We start from the raw sequence: 24,450 nt of genomic DNA on the forward strand, positions 1-24,450 counted from the left end.
CACTGTACTCCAATGGACTCCACACTCACCAGATCAGGTCACTGTCCTACAATGGACTCCACACTCACCAGATCAGGTCACTGTACTCCAATGGACTCCACACTCACCACATTTCATCCAATAGAGCATCTTTGGGATGTGGTGGAACGGGAGATTGGCATCATGGATGTGCAGCCGACAAATCTGCAGCAACCGTGTGATGATATCATGTCACTATGGAGCAAAATCTCTGAGGAATGTTTCCTACACCTTGTAGAATCTATGCCACCAAGAATGAAGGCAAAAGGCGGTCCAACCCGCTACTAGCAAGGTGAACCTAATAAACTGGCTGGTGAGTGAATGTTATGCTGGCATCAGAAAATTACTTACTAAGCTTCAGGCCTTTCCCCTCCTGGGCTTGATTACCAACATTCCCCAGAGCCTCGCAGCGCCCCTGCACCCATATGAAAAGAATGCACCAAGGGCAGGTGCTCCTCCCGCCCCTGGCTTCTCCTGACCCTGCCAGGCAGCCAGGCCCCTCGGGATGCCCGGGCCCTCAACATGTGTATAGGCTGTCCCTCCCCTGATGGCAGTCCTGCTGATGATTGCAGTAGATGTTATATTTCACCATATGGGGCACAGCTAGATACAAGCACCCCAGTTCCTATGCATAGCTGATTCCCTAAGGCTCGGTTCACATATATGCAAATTGGATGCATTTTGAACCAGGCCCTCTACACGTGTATGGGCTGTCCCCCCTGATTGCAGCCCTGCTGATGAGTACAGTAGATGTTATATTTCAGTATATAGGGCCCTCTTCTTAATATTTACCCAGAGTGCCACTTTGTCTAAAACCAGCCCCAGTGACCCACAATGATGCCTGAACAAGGATGGTGCTGTCCTCCTGGAGAGTAGAGCAGATGCAGGAATTCTCAGGGGGGGGGGGGTACTGTGATATCTGTCAGCAGTAAAAAAATAACTGGAAGTGATACTCTGGACAGTTAAGGGCCCCGTTCAGATCCTGGCATTTTTTTAAAGCGCAATTTGCACACCCTTCTGCATTTCAAACAGAGGCCAAAAAGGGCTGCCCTATGTGTGTTTGTCCCCCAAAAGAAGCTCATACTCCTTTTTTGGGCGTCTAGCTCTGTGCGATTTTTACTGGCACATTTTGCCTCGTGATTCTGTTGCGCGACAATCACGACATGGTCGCACAGCATTTGGGGTGCCATTAAGGATAATGGCACCCCAAAACACGTTTTGCATGTTTTGTGATTTGGAATCGCCTGATGTGAATGGAGCCTAATCAGTTCTGGACTGGAAGAATTTGCCCCCTTAATAACCAGGCCCTATTTTGCGATACGGCACTGCGTTACTTTAACTAAAAATTGTGCAGTCGTGCAACGCTGTGCCCAAAAAAAATTGATGTTCTTTTTTTCCCACAAACAGAGCTTTCTTTTGGTGGTATTTGATCACCTCTGCGATTTTTATTTTCTGCGCTATAAACAAAAAATGGCAACAATTCTGAAAAAACAATATTTTTCACATTCTGCCATATAACATTCCCAAAAAAAAAGAAAAAATGTAAAAACCTAAATTTTTTCATCCTTTTAGGCCAATTTGTTTTCTGCTACATATTTTTGGTAAATAAAAATCGCAATAAGCATATTTTGATTGGTTTGCGCAAAAGTTATCGCATCTACTAACTACGGGAAAGATTTATGTCATTTCTATTTTTTTTTTTTTTTTTTTTTTACTAGTAATGGCAGCAATCAGCGATTTTTAGCGGGACTGCGACATTGCGGCGGACAGATTGGACCCCTAACTGACATTTTTTACATTTTTGGGGGGACCGGTGACATTAATACGGTAATCAGCGCCAAAAATATGCACTGTTACTGTACTAATGACACTGGCAGGGAAGGGGTTAACCTAGGGGTGATTAAAGGGTTAAATATGAGCCTAGGGGAGTGTTTCTAACTGTATGGGGGATGGGCTTGTGAAATGACCATAGAGACATGTGATCCTATATAGAAGGATCACAGGGGCTTTGTGATCATTCCAGAGAGAAGAACGGTCAGCTGTGTTTACAACAGCCAACCGTCCTTCTCTCTCAGCGGGGAGCGATCGCGGGTGCCCAGCGGCAATTGCGGCTACCGATCCCATGGATGGGCATCCCCACTACCTATTGGGGTTGGCAGGAGAGTGCCGTTCCCCCAGCACCACGCACATGCCCAACGTAGGGCTACATTGTTTCGTGCAGCCGAAACAGCCTGCCGCAGTAAAACTGCGGCGGGTGGTCGGCATGTGGTTAAAAAAAGGATACAATGTTATTATTTTCTTACACTGTAATGCATTTTCTTACATTGTCTTACAGCTATTTGAACACCAGATGGCGACAGGGCTCTTTCAAATTTTCATCGTTTGTAGGCTGCCCAGTAATGTGTGTATGAACACTAAACAGCTAAATACAAGAACCCCAGTTCCTATGTTTTCGTTCATAGCTCATTCCCTAAAGCTCGGTTCACATATATGAGAATTGGATGTGTTTTGAACATGTGAATCAGCAGCTTCCTCCGTGGAGTCGGTTCACATACACGATATTACCAAAAGTATTGGGACGCCTGCCTTTCCACGCACATGAACTTTAATGGCATCCCAGTCTTAGTCCGTAGGGTTCAATATTGAGTTGGCCCACCCTTTGCAGCTATAACCGCTTCAACTCTTCTGGGAAGGCTGTCCACAAGGTTTAGGAGTGTGTCTATGGGAATGTTTGACCATTCTTCCAGAAGCACATTTGTGAGGTCAGGTACTGATGTTGGACTCTAAATTATCCCAAAGGTGTTCTATCGGGTTGAGGTCAGGACTCTGTGCAGGCCAATCAAGCTCCTCCACCCAAACCCACTCATCCGTGTCTTTATGGACCTTGCTTTGTGCACTGGTGCGCAGTCATGTTGGAACAGGAAGGGGCCATCCCCAAACTGTTCCCACAAAGTTGGGAGCATGAAATTGTCCAAAATTTTTTGATATGCTGACGCCTTAAAATTTCCCTTCACTGGAACTAAGGGGCCAAGCCCAATCTTTGAAAAACAACCCCCACACCATAATCCCCCCTCCACTAAATTATTTGGACCAGTGCATGAATGGTGGAGGTTCCTTGCAAGTTTGGGGCTGCATTTCTGCATATAGAGTTGGAGATTTGGTCAGGCTCAATGGTGTCCTCAATGCTGAGAAATACAGGCAGATACTTCTCCATCATGTCATACAATCAGGAAGATGTGTGTTTGGTACCACATTTATTCTGCAGCAGGACAACGACCCCAAACACACAGCCAATGTCATTGAGAACTATCTTCAGTGTCAAGAAGAATAAAGAGTCCTGGAAGTGATGGTTTGGCCCCCACAGAGCCCTGATCTCACCATCATGGAGTCTGTCCATGGCCGGGCTGGCCTAACGGGATGCCGGGAAAGTTCCCGGTAGGCCGACAAGCTCCCCCTGCCCTGGGGCTGCTAAGGTCCTGTAAAAAAAATGTCTGCGGCCCGACATGCGTCGCCACCGCTCGGGAAAACCCGTACACGTTCAGCTATTCCTGGCTAGACGGCGCATGCGCAGTGACATGTTGGCGCCTGGCGGTGCATTTATAAGTGTAAGGCAGCTCACCAAAAGGTAAGTGAGACTCCTTAGGAGATGCAGTGCTGCGGGCATGGTACAGGAGATTTTCCTGTACCATTTCCGCAGCACTGCATTTCCTGCACTATGCTAGCAGCCCTGCATCTCCTGTGCCATGCCCACAGCCCCGCATCTCTTGTACCATGCATGCAGCCCCTGCACAATGCCGGCAAGCCTGCATCTCCTGTACTATGCCCACAGCCCTGCATCTCCTGTACCATGTCTGCAGCTCCTGCACCATGCCCGCAGCCCCTGCATCTCCTACACCATGCCCGCAGTCCCTGCATCTCCTGCACCATGCCCGCAGCCCCTGAATCTTCAGCACCACACCCGCCGAACCTGCATCTCCTGCACCATGCCCGCCACCCCTGCATCTCCTGCACCATGAATGCAGCCTCTGCATCTCCTGTACCATGCCCGCAGCCCCTGCACCATGCCCGCAGCCCCTGCATCTCCTGCACCATGCCTGCAGCCCCTGAATCTTCTGCACCATGCCTGCCACCCCTGCATCTCCTGCACCATGCCCGCAACCCCTGCATCTCCTGTACCATGTCCGCAGCCCCTGCACCATGCCCGCAGCCCCTGAATATCCTGCATCATGCCTGCAACCCCTGCATCTCCTGCACCATGCCCGCAGCCCCTGCATCTCCTGCACCATGTCCGCAGCCCCTGCATCTCCTGTACCATGACCACAGCCCATGCATCTCCTGCACCATGCCCACAGCCCCTGCATCTCCTGCACCATGCCCACAGCCCCTGAATCTTCTGCACCATGCCTGCCACCCCTGCATCTCCTGCACCATGCCCGAAACCCCTGCATCTCCTGTACCATGTCCGCAGCCCCTGCACCATGCCCGCAGCCCCTGAATATCCTGCACCATGCCTGCAACCCCTGCATCTCCTGCACCATGCCCGCAGCCCCTGCACCTCCTGAACCATGTCCGCAGCCCCTGCATCTCCTGTACCATGACCACAGCCCCTGCATCTCCTGCACCATGCCCACAGCCCCTACATCTCCTGCACCATGCCCGCAGCCCCTGCATCTTCTGCACCATGCCCGCCTCCACTGCATTTCCTGCACCATGCCCGCCACCCCTGCATCTCCTGCACCATGCCTGCAGCCTCTGCATCTCCTGTACCATGCCCGCAGGCCCTGAATCTTCTGCACCATGCCTGCCACCCCTGCATCTCCTGCATTATGTCCGCAACCCCTGCATCTCCTGTACCATGCCCGCAGCCCCTGCACCATGCCCGCAGCCCCTGAATATCCTGCACCATGCCTGCAACCCCTGCATCTCCTGCACCATGCCGGCAGCCCCTGCATCTCCTGCACCATGTCCGCAGCCCCTGCATCTCCTGTACCATGACCACAGCTCCTCCATCTCCTGCACCATGCCCACAGCCCCTGCATCTCCTGCACCATGCCCACAGCCCCTGCATCTCCTGCACCATGCCCACAGCCTCTTCCTCTCCTGTACCATGCCCGCAGTCCCTGCACCATGCCCGCAGTCCCTGCATCTTTTTTCATGCATGCAGCCCCTGCACAATGCAGGCAAGCCTGCATCTCCTGTACTATGCCCACAGCCCTGCATCTCCTTTACCATGTTTGCAGCCCTTGCACCATACCCACAGCCCCTGCATCTCCTGCACCATGCCCGCAGCCACTGCCTCTCCTGTACCATGCCCGCAGTCCCTGCACCATGCCCGCAGTCCCTGCATCTCCTGCACCATGCCCGCAGCCCCTGAATCTTCTGCACCATGCCCACAACCCCTGCACCATGCCCGCAGCCCCTGCATCTCCTGCACCATGTCCGCAGCCCCTGCATCTCCTGTACTATGACCGCAGTCCCTGCATCTCCTGTACCATGCCCGCAGCCTCTGATATGTCCTCCTGTACCATGTCCGCAGCCTCTGACATCTCTTGTACCAAGCTCCTGAACAGACTGAGGTGCAACCTGGTGGCGGTGGATGGACCAAAACATAATGTCCCAGAGGTGTTCAATTGGATTTAGGTCAGATGAGCATGGGGGCCATTCAATGGTATCAATTCCTTCATCCTCCAGGAACTGGCTGCAAACTCTCGCCACATGAGGTTGGGCATTGTCATGCACCAGGAGGAACCCAGGACCCACTGCACCAGCGTAGGGTCTGACAATGGGTCCAAGTATTTCATCCTGATACCTAATGGCAGTCAGGGTGCCATTGTCTAGCCAGTAGAGGTCTGTTCCTCCCTCCATGAATATGCCTTCCCAGACCATCACTGACCCACCACCAAACCGGTCATGCTGAACGATGTTACAGGCAGCATAACGTTCTCCACGGCTTCTCCAGACCCTTTCACGTCTGTCACATGTAATCAGGGTGAACCTGCTCTCATCTGTGAAAAGCACAGGGTGCCAGTGGTGGACCTGCCACCTCTGGTGTTCAATGGCAAATGCCAATCAAGCTCTATGGTGCCAGGCAGTGAGCACAGGGCCCACTAGAGGACGTCAGGCCCTCAGGCCACCCTGATGAAGTCTGCTTCTGATTATTTGGTCAGAGACATTCACACCAGTGGCCTGCTGGAGGTCATATTGTAGGGCTCTGGCAGTGCTCATCCTGTTCCTCCTTGCACAAAGGAGCAGATACCGGTCCTGCTGATGGGTTAAGGACCTTCTACGGCCCTGTCCAGCTCTCCTAGAGTAACTGCCTCTCTCCTGGAATCTCCTCCATGCTCCTGAGACTGTGCTGGAAGACACAGCAAATCTTCTGGCAATGGCACGTATTAATGTGCCGTCCTGGAGGAGTTGGACTGCCTGTGCAATCTCTATAGCAGTGATGGCAAACCTTGGCACCCCAGATGTTTTTAAACTACATTTGCCATGATGCTCATCTACACTGCAGAGTGCATGAGCATCATGGGAAATGTAGTTCCAAAACATCTGGAGTGCCAAGATTTGCCATCACTGCTCTATAGGGTCCAGGTATGGCCTCATGCTGCCAGTAGTGACACTGACCCTAGCCAAATGCAAAACTAGTGAATAACAGTCAGAAAAGATGAGTAGGGAAAAAAATGGCAGTTGCCTCCACCTTTAAAACCATTCCTGTTTTGGGGGTTGTCTCATTGTTGCCCATCTAGTGCACCTGTTGTTAATTTCATTACCACCAAAGCAGCTTAAACTGATTAACAACCCCCTCTACTACTTAACTGACCAGATCATTATCCCAGGAGTTTAATTGACTTATTGCTATACTCTCATTAATAGTATTCCTTTCATTTTTTTTTTGAGCAGTGTATTAGGGAGCGTACAAAGTATCCATGTATTGGGGACACTGGGAACACTGGGAACCATTACCTCCATGCTGAGCCATGTATTTTTGTGGAGACGACTGCTCTGCCATTTATTTGAACTTTATGATTTCAGCATAGGTGTGCAAAGCCTATTACATTATAGTTCAAACACACCCTAATCAGCATATGTTGCTCAGATTCCCCCTGTTTGGACCCTTGATATTTATTCAAAGCCCCCTAACGGGGCTCCGAAAACAATTGTAAAAAGAAAATAAAAGGATTAAAAAGAAATAACTGTAAAAAATATTTATAAATAAAATTTAAAAAATTCTATACCCATGTGCATGTGTATATATAATGACAGTGCCAGTAGAGCAGTGGACGGTGTCCTTCGTTTTTTGTTTTATTTATTTATTTTTTTTTATTATCATTTGTTAAATACTTTTTACAGTTATTTCTTTTGAATTCTTTTTTTTTTTTTTTTTTTTTTTTTACAATTGTTTTAGGAGCCCCATTAGGGGGCTTTGGTGAAATATCAAGGGTCCAAACGGGGGAATCTGAGCTACATATGCTGATTAGGGTGTGCCCAGGCACACCTGGCACACCCTGTGGGCACACCTATGGATATCAGTGACAATAACCTGCCCTTTGAGTCTCCATGTTACTACAAGAGAACCGGTTCAGCTACCTATAGACTGTGAGGTTGCATTCACTATGGGTCATATGGCCGTGTGCACTGTGATCAGGGGCAGACTGGAAACTTTCAGCCCAGAGGGCAAGTACAAACCAGAGGCCATGGTGCAGCGACTCGGCCCCTTCCCACTCTCCCTCTTCCTGACCCCCATTCCAGGCTAAAGCTCCGCTCACGGTACTCTTTACTCACCGGCTGAACCCCGGTTCCAGACCTTGCCAGTAGGGGGCAGCTTGGGGGGAGCTGGAAAAGCTCGGTTGGGGCTGGCTGGGGGAGGAGAGTCTCCAGTGGGGCATTTAACTGGCCTCTGCTCAGACACAGTTTACACCATCCATGCTGGGAAGGAAAGGGGGGGGGGGGGGGCCTGCACTCTGTCCTTGTCTTCATCCGCACTCAGTAGGTCAGCGGTGGGGACTTTTTTCTTTTCTTCACCAGGAATCCTTTAGGCATGTCTGTGGCAGAAGCAGTGCAGCCTTTTTACAGGGCATCAGAGTGGCCCAGGGGGCAATTTCTCCCCTGCCCCCTGGCCCAGTCCTCCCCTTACTCTGATTGGCCCTGTGATTGCAAGATGGGAGTCAAGGAATATTGGTAGTCCAACCTCTTGTGTTCAATTACCCACAGCAGGCTCCATGGCACTGGAACTGGCTTATCAATGCCCACTAGATGGCACTATGTTCCTTTTTTTAAATTTTTATTTCGGGGATTGGAGTTTGCACATTTTGCTGTGCTATTGCTGGACCTGCCATTAACTTCAGGCAATCTTAATAATAAAATAATAAGATAATAAAATAAAAATGGCAGGCAGTGCTATAAGGAGAGCCAGACTTCTACATGTGCAAATAGTGGAGGGCAAGCAGGTCCTGCAGGACACAGCTGCGGTCAGGTTGCGCCATCTAGAGGCGGGTATGGCTGCTTTTTCTATCTTAGAGTGACCTAGGACATGTGCGGTTCGTTTAGTTCTGAATCACACTTTTCGTACAAATTTTTCGTTATTCGGTAATTCGGATGTATCCAAATTTCAAAATTAAAATAGTAACAAATTTAAATTAATCCGAAATAATGAAACAAAAAATTTGGATGAAATTCGAGTTTGAATAGTTTTCAAATCAAATTTTAATTTCAGAAGAGAATAAAATAGAATAGAAACTTAAAGGAATGGAATATTATAGAGAAAAACAGAACAAAATACAAAATAAAAGAATTGAAAAAAAAATAGAATAGAAAATAAGGGGATAGAATAGAAAATAGATGAAAATAATAGAATAAAGAATTGAATAAAAAAGGAAAAATATGTTTGAATTTAAATAGAATAGAAAATAATATAATAGAATAAAATAGAACGGAATAGAATAAAAAAAGAATAGGATAGAAAAGAAAAGAAATGAATAGAACAGAAGAGAAGAGAATAAAAATAGCAATAGAATATAGTAGAATAAAATCAAAAGAATATAACCATCTTCCGGAATTTGAATTTTGAATAGAAAAAATTTGAATCTGAATAGAATAAAATAGAAAAGACCATGAACATATAGAAAAGAATAGAATAGCATAGAATATAAAAAAAAAACAATAGAATAGAAAGAATATAGCAGTATAACCATCTTCCAAAATTTTAATTTCGACTAGAATAAATTCCAATTCGAATAGAAAAGAATAGAAAAGAAAAGAATAGAATAGAACATAAAATAAAGGAATATAATAGAATAAAGAATTGAATAAACTATGTTTGAATTAAATAGAATAGAAAAGAATTTAATAGAATAAAATAGAATATAAATAAATAAATAGAAAGTAAAATAAATGAATAGAATAGAATAGAAATAGCAATAGAATAAAGTAGAATAAAATAGAAAGAATTTAACCATCTTCAGAATTTTAATTTTGAATAGAATAAATTTGAATCAGAATAGAATTAAATAGAATAGAAAATGAAAACATAGAAAAGAATAGAATAGCATTGAATAGAATAGAAAAAACAATAGAATATAATAGAAAGAATATAGCAGTATAACCATCTTCCAAAATTTTAATTTCAACTAGAAAAATAAAATATAAAATAAAGGAATAGAATAAAGAATTGAATAAAATAGAAAAAATATGCTTGAATTTAAATAGAATAGGAAAGAATATAATATAATAAAATAGAACAGAATCAAATAGACTAGAAAAAAAGAATATAAAATAAAATACATGAATAGAATAGAATAGAAAAGACAGAATATAGCAGTATAATTACATCTTCCAAAATTTGTATTTTGATTATAATAAAATCAAATTTGAATAGAACAGAAAAGAATAGAATAGAACAGAAAAGAACAGACTAAAATAGAACACAGTATAAAGGAATAGAATAGAATAAAGAATTAAATAAATAGAGAAAATCAGTTTGAATTGAAATAGAATAGAAAATAATAGAATAGAATAAAATAGAACAGAATAAAATAAAATAGAAAAAAGAATAGAAAATAAAATAAATGAATAGAATAGAATAAAAAAAGAAATAGAATAAAATAGAATAAAGTAGAATAGAATAGAAAGAATTTAACCGGAAATTTGAATAATGAATAGAATAAATTTGAATCCGAATAGAATAAAGTAGAATATAAAATGAAAATATAGAAAAGAATAGAATAGCGTAAAATAGAATAGAAAAAAACAATAGAATAGAAAGAATATAGCAGTATAACCATCTTCCAAAATTTGAATTTCAACTAGAATAAATTCAAAATCGAATAGAATAGAAAGAATATAACCATCTTCCGGAAATTTGAATAATGAATAGAATAAATTTGAATCCGAATAGAATAAAGTAGAATATAAAATGAAAATAAAGAAAAGAATAGAATAGCATAAAATAGAATAGAAAAAAAACAATAGAATAGAATAGAAAGAATATAGCAGTATAACCATCTTCCAAAATTTGAATTTCAACTAGAATAAATTCAAAATCGAATAGAATAGAAAGAATATAACCATCTTCCGGAAATTTGAATAATGAATAGAATAAATTTGAATCCGAATAGAATAAAGTAGAATATAAAATGAAAATAAAGAAAAGAATAGAATAGCATAAAATAGAATAGAAAAAAACAATAGAATAGAATAGAAAGAATATAGCAGTATAACCATCTTCCAAAATTTGAATTTCAACTAGAATAAATTCAAAATCGAATAGAATAGAAAAGAAAATAATAGAATGGAATAAAATAGAAAAAAAAACAATAGAATAGAATAGAACGGAATAGAAGGAATATAACCATCTTCCAAAATTCAAATTTCGAATAGAATAATTTCGATTAGAATTTGAATGGAATTTAATTTCGAATCGATTCTAAATTTCCCAAGCCCAATTCAACTGAATTTGTAAAATTCGAATCGATTCCAACTCAAATAAATGAAACGAAATCCGAGAACGATTAAATGAATTAAACGAATGCATGTGAGTTTGCGTTCTGCACAGGTGTAAGGGGCCACGCTATGCCCCAGGGGTTGCATAGTAGCCTATCAGTCGCAAGATCATTCCTGCCACGTTTGCTACTTTTTTTTTTTCTGCAACAGATGGACTGCTTCTTTAAGTCAATCTATTGGCCAAAGCATTAATAAATCTCCCCCAGCCATGAACCCCCCCCCCCCCCCCCGGCCCCCCCCCAGCCTCGCTTTTTTCTTTTCTGCTGTAAACGCTCTTTTTTGAATGCCAAAATCCTGAGCAGAAATGCGCGGCTTTGCCAAAGTAAGTATCGCACCTTCCCGCTCCCCGTCAGAGGGATTTGTGCACACAGGCCTCGCTCAGAGCGCAAGAAGCGGCCCATTCAGGAGGCTGTTTTGCTTGCAGCCCCTCTCCCCGCAGATTCTGGGCCGGAGGGGGGGGCGGCCCAGTTTGAAGAGCAGTAAAATAAAATGATATAGAGCAGGCGGCGGCTGACAGTGCTGAGCATGTGACACGCAGAGATTTATACATATGTACAGTATATATATATATATATATATACATGGAGTGATGTGAACACAGCAGACGTGGAGCAGATGTTGTGCCTCACCAATACCTCCGCTGGCCAATCACACAATCCCTATTTTTAGGGGAAAGTGTTAAATCTCTAAGAGCCATGAAGGCAGAATTTGGGGAAAACTGTGAAATACGTGGCAGACACACACACCCATTCTGTCCAATACCTTTCATGCCACACAGAGCTCTGCCAGGCAGCGCAGCCAGGAGGGTGACACTACTTCTTCTGTTAGAGGTAAGGCATACAATGGTGCCCCCTGCTGGCTAGACATTAAAACAGCAGTGATATCAGCTCTGCACTGGTACTCCCAGGTCTGTACGCCTGCTGTGCCCATTATGAGGTGTTCCCACCATCACTGTGCTGAGTTCCCAAGTCTTTACACCTGCTGTGCCCATTATGAGGGGTTCCCACCATCCCTGTGCTGAGTTACTGGGTCTGTACACCTGCTGTGCCCATTATGAGGTGTTCCCACCATCACTGTGCTGAGTTCCCAAGTCTTTACACCTGCTGTGCCCATTATGAGGGGTTCCCACCATCCCTGTGCTGAGTTCCTGGGTCTGTACACCCGCTGTGCCCATTATGAGGGATTTCCACCATCCCTGTGCTGAGTTCCCAGGTCTGTACACCTGCTGTGCCCATTATGAGGGATTTCCACCATCCCTGAGCTGAGTTCCTGGGTCTGTACACCTGCTGTGCCCATTATGAGGGGTTAATTTTGTTTAATGAAAAATCTTACAAACAACAACTTATATACAATAAAACCATAATAAATAAATTAATAAATAACATATGTACAAAATAATTGAATATAACTATACAAAACCAAAAAAAACAAAAAAAAAACAAGAACATAATAAATAAACCAAATTGCGCACAGCATAAACCCTACGAGAGAGCCAGACTAAGGAACATCACTGTCACCATGCATGTAGCCTTTTATCAAAAATATATTTTATCAGAAAATCTAGGGGAGTGAAGCAAGGACAGAAAGAAAAGCCGCACACCCCGAGATCAACAGGCAGCAGCTACAGAGTCCTGATATTCCTCCACGCCTTTATCCAGGCCTCCTGTTGCCACCTGTCTTTCTCAAGACCCCGAATCTTCCCAACCTCACCCAGGATGTTCTGTACCACCACCTCAACAGGGAAGATTTTACCCTGTAAGGATACCTGGCACCGTGCACTCCACGTGAAATAACGGACTACTAGACTAACTAAAAAAAGTGTTTCCAAATCATAATCCCAACGAGTCTGGAATGCCCCATACACCCACTCTGCATAACTCATATGGGGGAGGAAGGGTACACTCAGAGCCCTCCCTACCCTCTTGTACAGCTCTTAATTAAAAGGGCACCGAAGTAGAAAATGATCCATGGACTCCACTCCACACCACTCCTACACACTCTACTCTCGGACAGCCCCGATCACTCACAGAAAGAAACTTCAGGTTGCCCTTCACATATAATTTTCCATGGAAAGCGAGCCAAGCCTGATCCCTAAACTTCATTGGGATTCTCTCCAAATTAATCAATTGCAAACCCTCCCCCAAAACCAGGCTTGGGCAATCCCTTAAGGCCAGTGGTTTGCAAAAAAAAGAGCTCATGATCCGCTTTCCAAGAAGTTTCCTTGGAAGAGATCTGACTTTCCCTGCCGTTACTTGCCACTGCCAAAGTATTTTCAAACACGGGGCAACATAAGCTGGGAGCTTATCATGCTTGACCCTCAGGCTTTCCACTGACCCACCATTTTCCCAGTTTCACAGAAAGGGCCTAAACCAGGACTGGAAAATACCACCCAGGCAGTCTCTGTGCCAACATGTTACCCAGGTAGTACTTTACAAATTTTAGAGAGAAAAGGACTACAGGGTTGATCATTCCTAGACCACCCTCCCACCTAGGAAGATAAGTCACACCTCTTTTGACAAGGTTTATTCTGTTCCCCCAAAAAAGCTGGAAGAAACCACTATAGATCCTGGTATAGAGAGATACTGGCAAAACACAAACAAAACTGACATACAGAAAAATCGGGAATCAGGTAAGCCCTGACCAGGTCAATCTTTTTTCCTGAAGGAAAACTGCCAACCTTTCCAGCTTGCCACCTTGGCATCAGCATTCTCCAGCCTGTTCACCCAATTTGCATGACCATAGTCAGCTGAGCCAAATTCAATGCTTAGAATGCAAATTTTTTGTTGGGGCTCTGGGAAGTCATCCTGGAGAACAAAGCTCTCACCTTCCACGCCCATCCAGAAAGCTTCAAACTTGTCCTGGTTGACCTTTGAACCTGATGCTTCTGTATACTGCCTTATCACTGAGACCACCTCATGTGCCTCCCCAGTCCCCAGTCCCAGAGATAAAAACAGAAACATCATCAGCATAAGCCACAACCTTCAAAGGAGGCTCACCAGTGATGCCTAAAGGTACCCCACACAATGGTATACTAGTCTCTAGCCTTCCAATGAAGGGGTAGATTGCAAGGGAGCTCAAAGGACACCCCTGATGCACACTTGAGCCAACCACAAAGGGCTGCCCAAGCCAGCCATTAACCAGAGGAAAGCTTTCAGCCCCTTTGAGCAAAATCTTGAGCAAATCAATGAAACCCCCCTCCAGGCCATACTTGCCAAGAAGGAGCCATAGGTACTCCTGATTAACCCTATCAAAGGCCTTAGCCTGATCCAATTTCAGCACAAATTTACCCCAACCAGTAGCCCTACAACGCTTCAAGGCCTCCCGGACAGCTAACACAGCTGAGAAAGTGATTCTACCCTGGATTGAGCAGTGCTGGTGATGGGATAAGAAACTGCCTCCCACTGATGATAACCGCCAGAAAAAAAAATCTTTGCCAGTATCTTTCTATCGACACTAAGAAGGCTAATGGGGCGCCAATTTACAATCATTGAAGGATCTTTACCCTTTGACAGAAGAATTATTGCAGATTGCCTCATGGAAGGAGGGAGAGAACCCTCATGCAAACAGCCAATAAAAACCTCCGCAAGGTATGAAGCCAGGATCGTCTTAAACATTGCGGCGGACAGATCGGACCCTTGACTGACATTTTTGACACTTTTGGGGTTACCAGTGACATTACTGCAGTAATCAGTGCTATACATATGCACTGTTACTGTAAAAATGACACTGGCAGGGAAGGGGTTAACTGTATTGGAGAGGGAGGGGTTAAGTGTGTCCTAGGGGCGTGCTTCTAACTGTGATTGGACTTTGCTACTAGTGTAAAAACAGAGATCAACGGTCCTACATAGTAGAACCGTCTGATCTCCATTTTTACACAGGGGAGAATGACAGACGGCTTTGTTTACATCAGCCTCCTGCCTTTCTCCCTTCACGGCGGACGATCGCGAGTGACCGGCGGACCCGATGTCGCACTGACTTCTTAGTGAACGAGCCGAGGCAGGCGCGCGCCCGCTATTGGCTCACAAGCCGGTGACAGGCTAGTGACGTACCGGTACGTCACTTTGCCTGGTCGGGGCTGACCACCGCAGTATATGTACTTGCGGCGGTCGGCAAGTGGTTAAAGAATAAATGAAGTTTGTAGCAGATTTGCTTTGTGCTTGCTACATTTGAAACCTTTTCTTTTTTTTTGGTGGAGGATGCGGGCAATGATTGAAACCTTTTCTTAACCACTTCTCATATATCTTCATGGGAAATGATGGTGATTGTTTCACCCTCTGTAACTATATTACTTTAATTCAAGAGTACCTGTCATACTGGGACTTCACAAGAATCCTAATATTCTGTCCATGCAAGGCTAGTACCTTAATCTGCTATTCTCTCTAGAAGGACGACACCATCTTTGTTCAGGCATCATCCAGGGTCACCATCTTCTTCCTGGGGCTGAGATACCAGCTCAGAGATGACTGCATCATGTAAATCCTGGTGGCTGTGCAGTACCTCACAGTCTTCACAATTGTCTGACACAGCTTCACCCCTGCCGTAACCTCTTACTTTATGATTTGCTACAAAGTTACAATGTCACAGTCTGATATCTTGGGGAGAGGAGACTGAGGAAATGCTTCCGCCTGCCTGCAGCAGACTAATGACATCATCCCAGCCTAGGCAAAGTCACTGGACCAGAGTTTGAGGATGGCTTCTTAATAATGGAGCCTTTTAGAAAAATGATACTGTCGCTGTCTACCGTGATTTGGAATTTGTTCAAACTTGCTGGGTCCACTTTAAAATATGCCATCCTGGAAATACACTGTAGCATTTCTTTTTTTTTTTCTTTTTTTTTATAGCTTTTGTATTTTTATTTTTGCATTTTTATTTTTGTATTTGTAATTATGTATTTTTTTCTTATTTTTTTGTTTTTTGTGTTTTTTTTTATTTTAATTTTTTTTGTATCTTATAACATCAAATAATAATTTTTTTTACAAGAAAAAAAAAAAAAAAAAAAGAAAAAGCACGGTCAAAAGAATTATTTTTTTTAGTTATTTATTTTTTAAGTTTATTTTTAATTTTCTATTTTTATTTTTGCATTTTATAACATCAAACTAATATATTTGTACACATATAATAAAAAAATAAAGCACAGTCAAATCAAATTTTTTTTAACATATATTTTTTTATTTTATAACATCAAACTAATATTTTTGTACAAATAAAAAAAAAAAAAGCACCATTAAAAAAAATATTTTTTTTGTATTTTTCTTTGTAATTTACTTTTATATTACTAATTTAATTTTATATTTCTATTTTTTTTGTAAATTTATTTATTTTTTGTTCTAGTAAAATGAAAAAGAAAATTAGAAAGGACACGGTTAAAACAACAATTTGTTGTATTTTTATTATACATGTATATATATATATATATATATATATATATATATATATATATACACACACATTTTTTTTTTATTTATAACCTCAAACTAATATTATTGTACAATTTAAAAAGGCACCATCAAAGATTTTATTTTGTGTTTTCTTTTTATTTTTCGTGATTTTCTTTTTAATTTTCCGTTTTTATTTTTGCATTTTATAACATCAAACTAATGTTTTTATACAAGTAAAATGAAAAAGGAAAAAAACAAACACAGTCAAAACAACAATTTTCTGTATTCTTATTTGTTCAAAAATATTAGTACATATGTAAGCACATATATATATATATATATATATATATATATATATATATATATATATATATATATATATATATATATATATATATATATATATATATATATATATATATATATATTTTATAACATCAACCTAATATTTTTGTACAAGTAAAAAAAAAAAGCACCATAAAAAAAAATATTTTTTGTATTTTTATTATTATTGTATTTCTATTTTAATTTTTGGATTTAAAGGGGAAAAAAGCATGGTCAAAACAATAATTTTTGGTATTTTTATTATACATGTATATGTATGTACTTGTATATACAAAAATGTGTATGTATATATGTAGGTATATATATATATATAAATAGAAAAAATAAAAATACGAAAATAAATATGCAAAAAAAAAAAAATAGTTTTGACTGCTTTTTTTTTTTTTTTACTAATATTAGTTTGATGATTATATATATATCATCATATAAATATATCTATATTTTTATATGTGCTTACATATGTACAAGTAAAATCAAAAAAAAAAATTTTTGTATATATATATATATATATATATATACAAACAATTGTTGTTTTGTTTTTTTTGTTTTTTCTTTTTCATTTTACTTGTACATATGTAAGCACATATAAAAATATAAATATATTTATATGATGATATATATATATATATATATATATATATATATATATATATATATCTAGTATGAAAGAAGGGGACAGCTATCAAATTTGAAGTAAGTCACAAGAGGTAAAAGTGTCCACGTCCCAATTTGAATGAAAGACAGAGAAGGGGTGGGCCAGGGGGACTTTTAAAGGGACACTGTCATCAAGACAAATAGCCAGAATCAACCATGTATATAAAATTGAACAAATTTTATTATATCAAAAAACAAAAAGAAAATGGACAATTTTTAAAAATTATTATTGTGTTAGCACACACTAATAATAATAATGGACATACACAGCAATTGATAGTATTCATATAGTGGCATACAACAAAAAAGCTCGAAGAGCCAAATATCCACGGAGGGATGATGTAGATCACGCTATCCAATATTTGTTCAATTTTATATACATGGTTGATTCTGGCTATTTGTCTTGATGACAGTGTCCCTTTAAAAGTCCCCCTGGCCCACCCCTTCTCTGTCTTATATATATATATATCGTCAATATATATATATATATATATATATATATATATATATATATATATATATATATTTCATCAAACTAATATTAGTAAAAAAAAAAAAAAGCAGTCAAAACTATTTTTTTTTTTTGCATATTTATTTTTGTATTTTTATTTTTTTCTATTTTTATTTTTCTATTTTAAAACATCAAATTCATTTTGTACAGTAAATAAGTAAATAAAAAAATGAAAGGAAAAAAAGGAAAACAAAGCACAGTCGTTTTCTTTAGACGTTTATTTCCTTTTTGTTACAAATATACTGGAAGCAGCCAATGTCTCATATTGCATGAAGGCGCATACATAGTGCATATGTACATTCGTCGCGGCACGTCGCAGCAATGTGCGTCCATTGACTTGGAGCGGTCGTGGCGGGCAGGAATGTAGCAGGTTCAATGAGGAGAGAGTGCGAGCCTGAAACCGCTTTCTTCTGAAGAACTTGGTTGGTGAAACGCGTATCCTCGCTGTGCAGCACACGTGTCAGCGGAAGCTATGCTGTGCGTTAACAGGCCGGCGAGCGGAACATTAGCTGGGATCTGGTGGGGTGCATATACTGGTCCCTCGGTTCTTACCGTACAAAACTTTCTTTATAAAGAAAATAATCTATGTACAAGTGCATAAATATATAAATATATCTATTGTATAAAAATAAACATTTCTTTCTCTTTTTAGCAACAAAAAAAAAAAACATAAATTGGGCCAAAAGTGCTGCAAGACAAAATATTGCTGAGGGGGGTGGGCAAATCTGCATATACATTCGTTCTTTGCGCATTGGACAAAAACAAATGTTCCATAGGCTATTTATGTACGATATTAAAATTCTCCATTATGGCCACTAGATGGAGATGGGGAAAGCAGGAAATATATATATGTTGAAACACATATGTCTTTGTCACAAGAGATACAATGTAATAGTTTGGAGAAGGCTAGAGGGAATTAGCAACTAAATGTAAAAAATGGATACAATTATTTGCCGATTGGTTGGTTACATTTATCTGCTAATTCCCTCTAGCATTCTCCAAAATTGTTACATTCATACAAAGTGTGGATTTTAGATTTACTGACCAAAAAAAGGACATTGGTCATAAATTATTTAGACAAAGGCAAAATATTTCAGCATCGCTCACATCACTTTCTGAGCACATGTAGTTGAAAAGTAGGCTCCGCCCTATTATTGTTCATAGGTTGTAGAGCATTGGCCCATTGCTGTCCCTAGGGAGGGTAGAATATTAACCCATTGCTGACCCTGGGGGTGTAGAACATTGGCCCATCGCTGATCCTGGAAACATAGAACATTGGCCCATCACTGACCCTGGGAAGATAGACTATTGGCCCATTGCTGACCCTAGAGATGTGGGACATTGGCCCATCGCTGTCCCTAAGGGGGGTAGAATATTGGTCCATCACTGTCCCTAGGGGGGTAGAATATTGGCCCAACACTGACCCTGGAAAGATAGAATATTGGCCCATTGCTGACCCTAGAGATGTAGGACATTGGCCCATCGCTGACCCTGGGAAGATAAACATTGGCCTATTGCTGACCTTGGAGATGTAGAACATTGGCCCATCACTGACCCTGGGAAGATAGAATATTGGCCCATTGCTGACCCTTTTGGTGTAGAATATTGGCCCATTGCTCACCCTGGGGCTAAGACATTGGCCCATCACTGACACTGGGGGTAAACCATTGGCCCCTTTGCTGACCCTAGGGGGGTAGAATCTTGGCCCATTGCTGACCCTAGGAACATAGAATATTGGCCCATCGCTGACCCTGGAGGTAAGACATTGGCCCATCACTGACACTGGGGGTAAACCATTGGTCCATTCGCTGACCCTAGGGGGGTAGAATCTTGGCCCATTGCTGACCCTAGGTGTGTAGAACATTGACCCATTGCTGACACTGGGGGTAAAATATTAGCCCATCACTGACCCTGGGAGTAAAACATTGGCCCCTTTGCTGACCCTTGGGGTTATAAAACATTGGCCCCTTCACTGACCTTACAGGTTAAAACACTGAACCATCTCTGACCATGGGGGTGTAGAACATTGGCCCATCGCTGACCCTGGGGTGGGAGAATATTGGTCTGTCACTGACCCTGCGAGTGTAGAAAATTGGCCCATTGCTGACCCTGGGCGGGTAGAACATTGGCCCATTGCTGTCCAGTAATGCTCAGCACTATTATGTAACGCAGCACATTCTACCCATAGAAAGTCCTTTATATTCAGTCTTTAGTCCTTTATATTCAGTCTTTAGCCCATTAAGTTGCCGGCCTGGTGTAGTGACAAGGACATGTGTCCGTATTTTCGCTCTGCAAAGAGTTTTGATGAAGTTGGGGGTCCACAGGAGGATCTGAACCATCGCTGGTGTCCATGGACTCCACTGGAGGGAGATGACATGAAGAACCTGTGGGGGGGAAAAGGACATGGTTAGAGAATCTCCCCATCGTGTACATTGCGCCTTCCCTTCAGGCTTGCACAGATGTATCTCTCCTGGACTAAAATGTCTTCCTCTGATTTCACCGCACACTGCGAGCTTCTCACCGTGAGGAATGACACCCCCCACCTTCAGAAGAGATGGAACAGCCTGGCTTAATAAATGCAGCACAGGGTGCCCCCGAGTGTGCAGGAAAGACTGGGCTCTTTTAGAAGACCCAGCATGCTTTGCAAACTGAGTGTCATGGCACCTTGCAACAAATGTTTATTGGTAATATTTTATATAAATAATGGATACAATGTAAATATTATTGTATAAATTGACAAAAATAAATAAACATTAACCAAAAATCGTCACACTTTCTTTTTAGTGTCCTACCTTGACATAACGGCTTCTCTGGGGGCACAGTGAGAATGGGAAATCGGCTGCCCTCTAGGACGGGGTTGAGGTCCTCAGGGTGGGCGACCTCAATGTAGGGGTGGGTTGTCTCGTCCTCATACAATACGGTCATCTCGCCAGATTGGGCCCGACGCAGCCTGCAATACACAGGAATACACATTACACCGGAAGGAAAAATATACAACGGCACGGCAAATGTCTACAGCCAATTGCTACCGTCACATTGGAGGGGGGAGAGGGTTTGGAGGGGGGGGGGGGTGAATAATTATTTTGGAGCTCAACCATTATCCAAAACATTATTGAAATCATTAGATACATTTACTGCATATTTAAAAAAATCTATCTATATATAGATATAGATCTATCATTATAATTATTATTGACATTGGCACAACTTCCACTCCTATGTATAAATTCAAATCATATTTATTATTAATAGATTGTCATTTTTTAATAATTTATTATTGTGTAATATTATTATTTTTGACATTCTAAAACAATACTATATATATATATATATATATATATACACACACACACACACACACACACACACACACACACACACACACACACACACAGTATCTCACAAAAGTGAGTACACCCCTCATGTTTGTAAATATTTTATTCTATCTTTTCATGTGACAACACTGAAGAAATGACACTTTGCTACAATGTAAAGTAGTGAGTGTACAGCTTGTATAACAGTGTAAATTTGCTGTCCCCTCAAAATAACTCAACACAGCCATTAATGTCTAAACCGCTGGCAACAAAAGCGAGTACACCCCTAAGTGACAATGTCCAAATTGGGCCCAATTAGCCATTTTCCCTCCCCGGTGTCATGTGACTCGTTAGTGTTACAAGGTCTCGGGTGTGAATGGGGAGCAGGTGTGTTAAATGTGTTAAACTCTCTGAGGATCTGAAAAAGAAGAATTGTTGCTCTACATCAAGATGGCCTAGGCTATAAGAAGATTGCCAAGACCCTGAAACTGAGCTGCAGCACGGAAGCCAAGACCATACAGTGGTTTAACAGGACAGGTTCCACTCAGAACAGGCCTCGCCATGGTTGACCAAAGAAGTTGAGTGCCCATGCAGAGGTTGTGTTTGGGAAATAGACGTATGAGTGCTGCCAGCATTACTGCAGAGGTTGAAGGGGTGGGGGGGTCAGCCTGTCAGTGCTCAGACCATACGCCGCACACTGCATCAAATTGGTCTGCATGGCTGTCGTCCCAGAAGGAAGCCTCTTCTAAAGATGATGCACAAGAAAGCCTGCAAACAGTTTGCTAAAGACAAGCAGACTAAGGACATGGAATACTGGAACCATGTCCTGTGGTCTGATGAGGCCAAGATAAACTTTTTGGGTTCAAGTGGTGTCAAGCGTGTGTGGCAGCAACCAGGTGAGGAGTACAAAGACAAGTGTGTCTTGCCTTCAGTCAAGCATGGTGGTGGGAGTGTCATGGTCTGGGGCTGCATTAGTGCTGCCGACACTGGGGAGCTACAGTTCATTGAGGGAACCATGAATGCCAACATGTATTGTGACATACTGAAGCAGAGCATGATCCCCTTCCTTCGGAGACTGGGCTGCAGGGCAGTATTCCAATATGATAACGACCCCAAACACACCTCCAAGATGACCACTGCCTTGCTAAAGAAGCTGAGGGTAAAGGTGATGGACTGGCCAAGCAGGTCTCCAGACCTAAACACTATTGAGCATCTGTGGGGCATCCTCAAACGGAAGGAGGAGGAGCGCAAGGTCTCTAACATCCACCAGCTCCGTGATGTCATCATGGAGGAGTGGAAGAGGACTCCAGTGGCAACCTCTGAAGCTCTGGTGAACTCCGAGCCCAAGAGGGTTAAGGTAGTGCTGGAAAATAATAGTGGTATAAAGGGGTGTACTCACTTTTGTTGCCAGCGGTTTAGACATTAATGGCTGTGTGTTGAGTTATTTTGAGGGGACAGAAAATTTACACTGTTATACAAGCTGTACACTCACTACTTTACATTGTAGCAAAGTGTCATTTCTTCAGTGTTGTCACATGAAAGATAGAATAAAATATTTACAAAAATGTGAGGGGTGTACTCACTTTTGTGAGATACTGTGTATGTGTATATATATATATATATATATATATATAGATATAATATATAAAATATATACTGTGTATAGCGTGTATATATATATATAGTATTAATGTACAATATTATATATAATATATTATAATATAATATTATAATAATAATAATATTATATATATATATACACACACACAGACAGAGGGTTCTAACTCATCCCTACTCCATCTAAAACAAGTTTGAGGAACACAACAGTACAAATGTAAGCAGGACATGTCTATCCTCATTGGTTCCACACCAATGGTGATAGAATCAAGAGTTTTTTTTTTATTATATAATCAATGGTATAAGAGAATCAACATGTTGAGGGCTCGTTCACAGGGGCAGTAGGCCTTGCCTTGCCTCTAAAAAGGGAGTGGTTCACAGCCCCATTCACAGGGTCGTGTTTGGCAGCGGTAATGTCCTCCAAATGTGACAGTTTGGCTTTTTTTACGCAATGGCATGAGTACAGTTCTGAGTGATTGTAGGTCCTTTTTGAGGAGCCCCCCCAGTAATAAGCCCTTAGATATGCCTGCACCCATAATTGCCATGTTATGTATTATTACCGGCATGTGAGGCACTCTGGACTCTCCCACCATTGGTCTGGTGCCCTTACTGCTTTCTACATAGTCAGATTTCTTTGAAGACTCCCTACCTTGTTTTTTTTTTTTTTTTTTTTGGGGGGGGGGGGGTGCATGTGAGGAGGCTCACCAAAGTAATTCAGCTTATTTAATAAGACAGTAGATTGGGCATTATTATTATCATTATTATCATTAGAAGATCCTGCGCCTCTTCTGCATTCTCTCCATAGGCGGCATCATGCGTCATTGGTTTTCCTAACGCCCCTATTATTTATAATCACAGATGAGATCAGGGAAACTTACTCAGAGGGCTGTTGATGGTCTGTTGGCTCTGGAGGTCCGACTTCACTTCCTGAGAGCAGCGTGCTGGCCTCATCCTGCGACCAAACACAAGAAGAATTCAGCATAATATTTGTACGCACGGCAGGACGTTATTATTGTACGGCACCATGATAATGTATCACATTATCCCCAACACTGCTCATTAACCTGTCACTAGGTTTACAATGACTCTATAAAAGTGGATATTTATTGTTTTCTGTGGGACATCGCACATAACTTTGCAAAAATGCATAAGGGAAGAGCAAGATGTCATTTGCGCCCATTTGCATGTTCCTAAGGGGAAGTTAAAGTCTAAAGTGGACATGTCATTAACTTTATGTCTGGATCAATGCATTCCTGACATGCACCACTTTAAAGCAACTTGATCACGTTATGGGGACTATCTGCATTGAGTTTTTGTGTATTATTTTGTCTGTGGGCGTTTCGTCTCGTTGCACCAGTTTCTAAGTAACATTGTCCTAGAAGAGGACATTTATCATTAAAGCTAGCCTTGATCTAACGCAGCCTTTTCCAAACTTTTTGCCCCAGAGGGACCTTGAAATAATTATCAGGTCTTGGAGAACGCCTGCTAAAACCAATTCATTGGTGGTCAGTAGGAAAAATGCCCCTTATATTGGTGGCCAGTCATGAGAATGTCCCTTTCATTGGTGGCCAGTCATAAGATTGCCCCTAACATTGGTGGCCTGTCATAAGAATGT

General features: G+C 41.9%; 1 protein-coding gene and 1 long non-coding RNA gene across 3 annotated transcripts in view; both read right to left on the reverse strand.

Moving 5' to 3' along the window:
- Positions 1-18,108: 18,108 nt before the first annotated feature.
- LOC309545715 lies at positions 18,109-19,406 on the reverse strand. The gene is made up of 2 exons (XR_014224902.1): positions 19,362-19,406; positions 18,109-19,096 (listed from the first exon to the last, which is right to left on the reverse strand). It is a non-coding gene; the product is annotated as an uncharacterized lncRNA (long non-coding RNA).
- A 715-nt stretch (positions 19,407-20,121) lies between these two features.
- The window catches only part of BOC (BOC cell adhesion associated, oncogene regulated), a 136,158-nt gene continuing 131,829 nt past the window's right edge, over positions 20,122-24,450 (reverse strand). For both annotated transcript variants that reach the window (XM_082245049.1, XM_082245050.1), the window contains exons 17-19: positions 23,714-23,787; positions 20,697-20,854; positions 20,122-20,288 (exon numbers count right to left, since the gene is read on the reverse strand). In XM_082245049.1, coding sequence (XP_082101175.1) covers positions 20,143-20,288; positions 20,697-20,854; positions 23,714-23,787 — 378 coding nt within the window. In that variant the 3' untranslated portion in view covers positions 20,122-20,142. The remainder of the gene's footprint in view (positions 20,289-20,696; positions 20,855-23,713; positions 23,788-24,450) is intronic.

This window comes from Pelophylax lessonae, assembly GCF_965119305.1.
Source record: "Pelophylax lessonae genome assembly, chromosome: 2".
Taxonomy (NCBI): Eukaryota; Metazoa; Chordata; class Amphibia; order Anura; family Ranidae; genus Pelophylax; species Pelophylax lessonae.